The sequence below is a fragment of the Corvus moneduloides genome, chromosome 12 (genome assembly GCF_009650955.1).
Source record: "Corvus moneduloides isolate bCorMon1 chromosome 12, bCorMon1.pri, whole genome shotgun sequence".
Lineage (NCBI taxonomy): Eukaryota > Metazoa > Chordata > Aves > Passeriformes > Corvidae > Corvus > Corvus moneduloides.
The window spans coordinates 9082611-9090738 of NC_045487.1; the positions used below are offsets into that span (position 1 = coordinate 9082611).

The window sequence follows — 8128 nt, forward strand, 5'->3', positions numbered from 1 at the left end:
GTTTGCAGCCAGTCTCCAAGCAACAGCTGTATTGGAAGAGATTCCCACAGGCAAACACTTCTTGCTCAATCCGTTTCGATTGCTGAGCATGACATCAGATAGCATGAAATAGCCCTTTGCATAGTTTGGGTGGGCTGTTCTGGCCATCTTCCTGCCAAACTTCCTGCCCTTTCCCATCCTGCTGGCTACAGGAAGAGCAGAGTAAGAGGAAAGAAAAGAAGACTTGATACTGTGCAAACGCTGTTCAGCAATAGCCAAAACATCAGAAAAAAGTCTTTATTTTAACCAAGGCTGATGACTGTAAAAAGTCTGAACATTCTTGGTAGCACAAACTGTCCAGCTTTACTGAATCAGTTACTTGAAGATGGATAGATTTTGTCAGTAAAGGATGGAATTTTGCCTTCTGTTGAATTGCAGCAGTTAAATTACACATTTTTCTCCATCAGTGCTCTCTTTTTATTGTTACTGTGTGAGACAGCCATGATCAGGGATATGGTAAGGAAGGTTTATAGCATAATCTTACCGTGAAAGCAGGATGTGCTGCTGCAGCAGTAGCATATATGTAAATATTAAGTAAACTTGTAGCTTTCCCTGTGTGCTGTTAGTTTTACCTTTTTTATTCCACCAATTTTACACTCTTAATTACAGAGAAAAAAATATTTCACTTCAGTTATTAGCAGGGTGCCTAAGAAGCAAAACACCCTAGGATATCAACAGAACAGTCTAAGATACTGTCTGTTAAAAATAATGAATGGGAGACAGTTATTTTATTGTTTGTTTCCCTAAAGAGAAGTGAGACAGCATTCCTGAGAGCTTTCATTAGTCAGATGTGTTTTGTAATTAGAGTTGAGATAGGTGGCTGTTGTTCTAATTTATCTCCAATTTCTGTGCAGGTGCAGTTACACGAAACATGCAGCTGCTCTGCTACTGTGTTTTAACAGAGATGGACACAAATGAAGAAAAGAAGTTAGAAATCAAATCCAACTAAAGTTTAAAGCCATTAAAAGAAGCAGGAGGGAGGAAAAAGCAATTACAAAAATGAAAGGGAAGAGCTGGAACTGGAAGACACAGGAAAACTGTTTTCGGTGGTCTTCCAGAAATGCTGAAAATGTTCTTACTTGCAGATGGATTTCAACACAGATCATGCCCATGTGTCATCCTCCTAAACTGTGGCATGTTTTCAGGGCAGGTTTTCATTGGATAATGATTACCTACTCATCACCTACACACACAAGCTGTGTGTTAATAGTGTTTCTTCTTCAGAATTGGTATGAAAATGATAAGAGCTAATGGATCAAATTAGATTTCTGCCGAACCAAGTGGTAAAGTAATCCATTATTAAGTTAGACTAAAACCCACTTTGACTCCAAAGACCAAGTCATTTCCAGCTTAATTCTGATGGATGTTTGCATGAAATGATTTGCTGTACTATCTCAGTTCTTATCCCAGAAGACAACTGGTCACAACAAACTACTTCATTAGTTTTTCTGCCCCTAATGATAAATTAAGTTCTGCTCCATTATTTAAAGACTGAACCAACCTTTCTCCCTTTGAAGTTTTTTATTCTGTGGGCTACATGGAAATGTATCTGACTGTGGCAAGGAGTTAATCAGCAAAGCACCTTGGCACTAAAGATTTGATTAATGGTTGTTGATTTTTTGTTAACTCGTTAGTGCTTTGTCAATTTCTGTTAGGTTTTATGAAAATTCTGAAATTAAAATGTTCAGTTTGAAGCCTGTAAGCATTTGTTTCTGAACTGTTTCAGTGAACACACAGTAGCTGAGTTACCTCAGCAGTCAGAAAATTCCCTTTATAAACTTCAGTGCTGTTCACTAGAAAGTGACCATCTAAAACCTCACAGAAACCACTTAACTTTCTTTTCCATCTATAGTAGAATTTCTGTGGCAGATGCTAGATCTTGAAAGCGAAGTAGCAGGGAGGAAAACTAGAAATAAAAACAAAAGTAAAAAGCACTATTGCAGCACACATATGCTAATTCGTAGTCTTTGTAATTCCAAAACTCTAAGCCTAAAATCAGGATAGTTTTAATACTGAATTTTGGTGCAGCAAAAGGCAACAAGAAGCCAGCCTGTTTGTCTGGCAAAGTGAAATGTACTTCAAAAACATACCTGAGACTTTTACCTTAGTTCAGAATGTCTGTCTCAGTTGACCTGAGTTTGGCCACATGTATGGTTTTGTGCGTTTAAGTTGAACTAAATCTTGTAATTACAAGATTATATCTGAAGCAATATATGCTTCAAAGGGTGCACCAGTGGCATCAGTGACTTGAATAATAGTGGGGATACTTGGATTATTGCACTGCCATGTTAACCTTTCTCTGAAGCAAACAAAAATACCTTGCCTCCACTACTTTGCCATTAACAGTGAAAACTAATTGGCCTAAGTCACTGCTGCAGCCTGCAGTTCATGAATGACATCGACCAGCTAAGAGCTAATCCTATTAGCTATTTTTTACAGACTCAAGTGCTAAAATACTTCGTGTGTCCAAACAGATACAATGGAATTATTTTAAAGATGTACAAATGCAAGTTAAAATGGTGACCTGGGTTCAGCTGTACCAACTCCTGTGATCTTTAAATGAGTAAAGAAAACTTGGTCAAAAAAATTTTTATTTACAATTTAAATGCACATTGTTCTACTCCAACAGTAAAACTACTGGGGGAGAGTAATGGACAGGTCAAGGCATTTCATATGCTCAAATGCTTGTGAAGAAAGTTACTTGACACTTAGGAACAAATGAAGTAGAAAGCAGTAGGATAGGATGCCTTTTTCCAGGACTTCCACTTGCCATCAGGGCAGACAGGTCGATCTTCTTGTGCAACCTGACACATTAGTCATGACGAGAAGGGCTGCTGCCAACAGTACCTCCATATATGTGGAGGTACATTTGCTACAGGTACAAACTCTTGGGCATGCAGCTTTGGGAAAACAAAAATAAATAAAAGGTCCCTTCAGAACTTTAATACATGCAATGGACAGAAAATTCTTTTTAAAGCACAGAGTATCTTGTGCTTAGAACAAAATTTGTGTTGTCAAGTGGCCATACTCGCACCATCTGTTTAATATCCACCAGCTGAAGTTGGCTGCTCAGATAGTACATTCTCCTACAGCAGCAGACATTCACCTCCAGTATGCATTTCATCTCCCAAAACAGGCTATTAGTCAGAACCTAAATCTTCAATCTCATCGTATCCGAATTCCTGCAAAACCTCCTGTCGGTATTTGTCCCATGTTCTTCTCCTGTAACACTGGTCCTCATCACTGAAGCTCTCCTCAGAGTCTATAGGGAAAGCATAAACACTTCTAGATTATCCCTTCTTTTTACTTAAATAATTAAGTTAATCAGATGAGTTTAAGCTTCTTGAGAAACTAAGTCTGAACAACTTCCGTATGAGCTGAGGTTTGAATTGTGCTTGAAGTACTCTGGGGTAGGGCTTAAGAAGCCAGAGGCAGTGTTTCATGACCATGTGGACCCAAGTCATGGATTCCTTCTCTAAGCAAGCAAACTTTTGCAATTGCAGCAGCCTTAATTTGGCTTCTCAATTTTGTCTTTTCAAAAACTCTCATATCTCTTTTAGTTGCAAGAAAGATAGTACTCCTCTACACAGATTTCACCATTGTAAGAGCAGAATGCTACCCCAGCAGTGCTTTTTTAAGAGTTGCTTTTTTAGGGGTTGCTTTTAAAAGAGGGGATGTATACATGCACAGCAAGAAAGCAAACAGCATTTATGACAGGTGTACCTTTTTCTCCATCTTCCTCAGGTAAAAACTCATCTTCTTCAGGATAATCATTACGCCAGTTATTTTCATCATTTTCATCATCTTCATCTTCATATACTTCCTCTGGACCAGGATCATCATTTACCTGCATGTCAACACAAAACATAATGCTGAGTGTCTGTATTTATAGTGAATGTTAAGGGTTTTCATCCACCTGTGCAACACCATACAGATCAGAGAGCCAGGAGATACTTTTTGATGGCAGGCAGAATGAATTCTGCATTGACACAAGGCACACTGCAGGAGAATTTGAGCTGTCACTGCCTTCACCATAACACTTCAAATCTGCTTTAGGTGAAAAATCAGTTAAGTCACACATCTACATGTTCCACTCCAGCATTTAAATGGTAATGTCTAACTTAATCCTACTCACTTCAGCAGTAGTGTAATAGAGCAAGGAAGAGAGAAAGTAGCTTCAGGTTCCCAGTATACAAGTCTGTTGATCACAGGATCTATACAACAAAAGACTAAAGCTTACATTGAACTTCCTAACTCCACAGTCACTGAAGAACAATTTATTATCAAAAAATATCTCATATGAAGATTAAAGTCAAGTCCTCAAATACTGAAAAAATTGTGTCCCCCCTTGCTCTTCTTTTAATTCAGTCATATTTACAATGACATTTTAATGGCTGCCTCCTAATCACAAGCCAGACATGAATTACTCAAGTTTACATTTGTGTGCCAAAATTTAACTGGCAGTTTGAAAGAAGAAAGATTCTTCTCATTACATGAGCACCATCTCTTTCACTTTGTCATATGATTTCCTTGGATCAAGAGTAACCTGCAGGAACACGGGACTGGCAGTTACAGAAGGCCTAACACAGAAGTCACTGAGCATACATGTAGTATCTATCTTAAAGGACCTTTCTTGGCATGGCAACTTTTAATAGCAGGACTTTAAGCATCTTTTATTTATGACCTTTCTATTCGAGAAAGATCGTTTTTTCCACACCCTTACCCATTCATATTCTTCTCTATAGGGCTGTACAGAAAGGATATTTTCAATCCAATCGGGGGCTGATGTTTCCTTATAGTAGATGTCATAAACATACTCATCTTCTTTGGCACCGTGTTCTTTTTTACCATCTTCGGAAACATTTAAACGCTCACGGATCATCTCTACTGCATTGCAAAGAATTGCATCTGGATCAGTCTTCTGCTGAGAAAAAACAAAAAATGTGTATTTCCACTAAAGTCATGCAAAGTCTTATTTACAGCAAACAGTTCTCTTTGTAGCTAGCCAAGGATGCCACTGAAATCTGAGACTGAAACACTTTCCTATTGGAATGCTTTTAGAATATTGGCAACCTAGAACAGAAAGACACCGAAAGTTTCCAATTATTGAAGTACTGTGCATGTTTCCTTAGTACGTGATTCAGATACTAAGAGAAAACTTCTGTGACCAGGCCATTAAAAATTACTGAAGGGGATATGACAGCTCCATAGAACTGCCATTTCTGCTGACACACTGACTGAAAATACAGGTTTTAAGACTGCCTGTGCTGTGTAGAGCATTACACCTGCAGCACTGCAGAAACATGTGCAGACAGTAGTGTGGATAATATGCAAGCAGGTGACAGTACACAAAGTGTGTAGGAGAAACGATGGAAATGTGACAGGTGAACAGAAAAAGGCTGGTAGGCCCTACAGATACAGTTTTTATTTCCTTTCTTCAACATTAACACAGAATTAGTTTCTTCATGTTTTCTCCTCCCTAATAAATTATTTGCAATGTATTTGTTTCAGTGATCTGCACTTGAAGGTCTACACAGGCAGTTTTTTGCACCAATTTTTCCCTCCTAGAGCTTTTAAGAGTATTTTCCAATCCAGTGGTATCTCCTGAACTAGTTAGTTCTGAGGAGCAGCTGCAGACCTGCTGTTCATTTTCTTCTAAATACTTAAGAGAATGAAGAAGAAAGCTCACTTCTTTGCTTTCAACACCTACTGCTAGTTCTAAAAAAATGTAAGAGGAAAATTCTGATACTACTTCAGTTTTGTTTTTTCTAATTAGCAGAGGGATGGATAACAGTTACCTAACAAAATTCAAATGCCTGTCTGAACTACCTGCTTAATAGAAAGTAAGTGTTCATACTAAACTTTGATGTCAAAGCCCTGAAATAACCTGTAGGAAATGCTGAAGGATTGACAGCTGGCTGGGCTTGCCCTCACCCAGTCTCTTTAAGCATTGAAGTTTTCCTCAGAGCTGTGATGGGCTGCATAAAGAAAGCATCCACATGTACTTACATACAGTGAAGGAATTACCAAAGCACAGACAGCCCTCTCACCTTCTTTCCCATGTGGCTGTGAGTCTGTAATACAAAATCTTAACAACACTCTGTATACAAGGTGACCTTACAGAGAAGGCACAACTCTGTATGCTTACAACCACGCTAGACATTGAGCAGATACTCCTCCAACTGAAAACATACTGAACTCCTAGTACCAATGAAAACAGCATGTAGGGACTTAAGCAGTCTATCAAATACCTGGAGTTCTGCTAAAACAAAATATACAATAAAACTGTATATTGGAACTATGAGAAAGGAGCGTTTTTTCCTTGAGGGAATCTTGCCTACAAGTGCTGTTCCTATGCATCTGGGTAGATGAAAAGGCACTGAATTAGATTTTTCCTTTTCTAGGTAGAGAAATTAATTAAAAAACCTCAGAGATCCACCTGACAGATGAACAGAGAACTTATACATCAGACCAGGGCAAAGAAAAAAAGAGGCTGGTACAAGCCCTTCCTTAAGCAGCAGCTCCACACACAGTCTGTCTCAACATTAATGCACTTAGGATCCTCATGAAACATTCCAACTTGCAGTCCAGTTAAGGCTCCTGTTAAATAGTGGAATACTTAGAGTGCAAGCAAACTCCCACAGCAGTCAGCCCACGTGTACCACTCAACAGTGATACCAAAGTACTTCAAGCACGCTAAGTTCATAGCTGACCTGTGGGTTTGCAGCCGTTACACTGGAGTCTCCCGTCTCCTCTTCTTGTACAATATCAAACAGCTGGAATTTTCCACAGCAGTCTGAACTCTTACGGACAGCACCACTCTCCTCTGGTGAAGCATCTTGCTGTGCTGCAGAGTCTGACCTGTCCCCATCGAGCGCAGCCTTGCTGTGTGTGGCAGGTGCAGCTGTTTGGGTGCAGTCGGGCCGATGGCTGGATATCACACGGTAACGGTTCTCCTTCCTTTTCACCTGCTTGGCAGAACGCAGTTCCTGAAGGATCCGCTGAGTGCTTCCCAAAGAGGGGCGCAGGCTTTGAGCTGCCTTGTCTCGTGTGATGGCATCTTTAACATACTTCTGAACTGGTTCGTTCTGAGAAAAAAGAACAAAAAGGAGGAGGAATATAATGACATCATCAAGGTAGCAAGTCATACTTCTTCCTAGAAAGGATTAAGAGCTGCAGTACCAATAAACCTAACAACATTCAAGTAACTTCTACTATTACTTAAAGCAACACAACAATTATAATATTCTCTTGTTATGAGGGGAAGAAAGCAGAAGATACAGAACAAAAGTCCTTAGACTATTTCAATTTGATTTTTAAACAACCCTATGGCACAAAATAACCCTCCAAACAAAAACACAGGCCTTTGGAAGACTGCAATGCACCTAAATTTAGGGCATAATATCCTTTATCGTGTCCTAAGAAGATCATTTTCCAAGACAGAATAGTCTTACTCAATATAAAAGGCTGGATGGCAGATGGTAGTTGTTATCCAAGTAGGGCTGAGCTTCAGCATCTCACACAGCAGAAATTCAAGCTACACTTACTGACTGTTCTGTAGTTTCCAAATGAAGAATAGTCTCTAAATACAGAAAAGCGAGTGCTGAGCAAAGCTTGTCACGGTGGCCCCTGTGTGCTGCGGCCCGTAGCTCCGGTCCTGCCCTGTCCGCGGCTGTCACAGCGCAGGAGGAGCCGCCGTGCCCTCGGCTACCGGGACAGGCCGGCGCTGCTCGGAGCTGGGCTTCTCTCCAGACCACCACATCCACAGGGGAGCCTGAGACGGCCGCAAGGAGCACCCAGAGAGAGCCGCTGCTTTCCAAACCCTTCCGGGAGCACCGGCCGGCCCACACCGCCCGACCCGGCCTGCCCCGGCCCCGGTACCTTGGAGGACACGGTCGCCACCAGCTTGAAGAGGTTGGTCTCCACGGGCTCGGCCCGGCGCCGCTTGCAGGCGAGGAGCAGCGCCTCGGCCGGCTCGGGGCCGCCGCGCTTCCGCCGCACGCGCAGCACGGCCGCGCCCGCCATGGCGCCCGCGGAAGGGGCGGGAGCGCCCGCACAGGCACGCCGGGCCGGGCCGGGCCGGGCCGGG

At 41.4% G+C, this 8128-nt stretch overlaps 2 protein-coding genes across 7 annotated transcripts in view; one reads left to right on the top strand and one right to left on the bottom strand.

Annotated features, from left to right (window-relative positions):
• The window catches only part of SLC7A6 (solute carrier family 7 member 6), a 32077-nt gene extending 30336 nt beyond the window's left edge, over window positions 1-1741 (top strand). For all 5 annotated transcript variants that reach the window (XM_032122144.1, XM_032122146.1, XM_032122147.1 and 2 more), the window contains one exon: window positions 894-1741. In XM_032122144.1, coding sequence (XP_031978035.1) covers window positions 894-988 — 95 coding nt within the window. In that variant the 3' untranslated portion in view covers window positions 989-1741. The remainder of the gene's footprint in view (window positions 1-893) is intronic.
• Window positions 1742-2613: 872 nt separating this feature from the next.
• Window positions 2614-8067, bottom strand: SLC7A6OS (solute carrier family 7 member 6 opposite strand). Of its 2 annotated transcripts, none has more exons than XM_032122151.1 (5): window positions 7921-8067; window positions 6753-7127; window positions 4763-4960; window positions 3763-3886; window positions 2614-3301 (listed from the first exon to the last, which is right to left on the bottom strand). In XM_032122151.1, the coding sequence occupies exons 1-5, from the start codon at window positions 8062-8064 to the stop codon at window positions 3180-3182; spliced, it is 963 nt and encodes a 320-aa protein (XP_031978042.1). In that variant the 5' UTR covers window positions 8065-8067; the 3' UTR covers window positions 2614-3179. The 2 variants fall into 2 exon arrangements, with proteins under 2 accessions (XP_031978042.1, XP_031978041.1); XM_032122150.1 differs by having other exon boundaries at window positions 4763-4963; window positions 7921-8065.
• Window positions 8068-8128: the final 61 nt, after the last annotated feature.

What these genes read in the sequence shown, in the direction of transcription:
- SLC7A6OS (XM_032122150.1), bottom strand. Translation starts at nt 8,064, where the DNA reads ATGGCGGGCGCGGCCGTGCTGCGCGTGCGGCGGAAGCGCGGCGGCCCC. An exon ending in TAACGGCTGCAAACCCACAG is followed by an intron (nt 4,964 to 6,752) that starts GTCAGCTATGAA and finishes GTTTTTTCTCAG; the next exon opens with CAGAAGACTGATCCAGATGC. An exon ending in TGAGGAAGATGGAGAAAAAG is followed by an intron (nt 3,302 to 3,762) that starts GTACACCTGTCA and finishes CTTTCCCTATAG; the next exon opens with ACTCTGAGGAGAGCTTCAGT.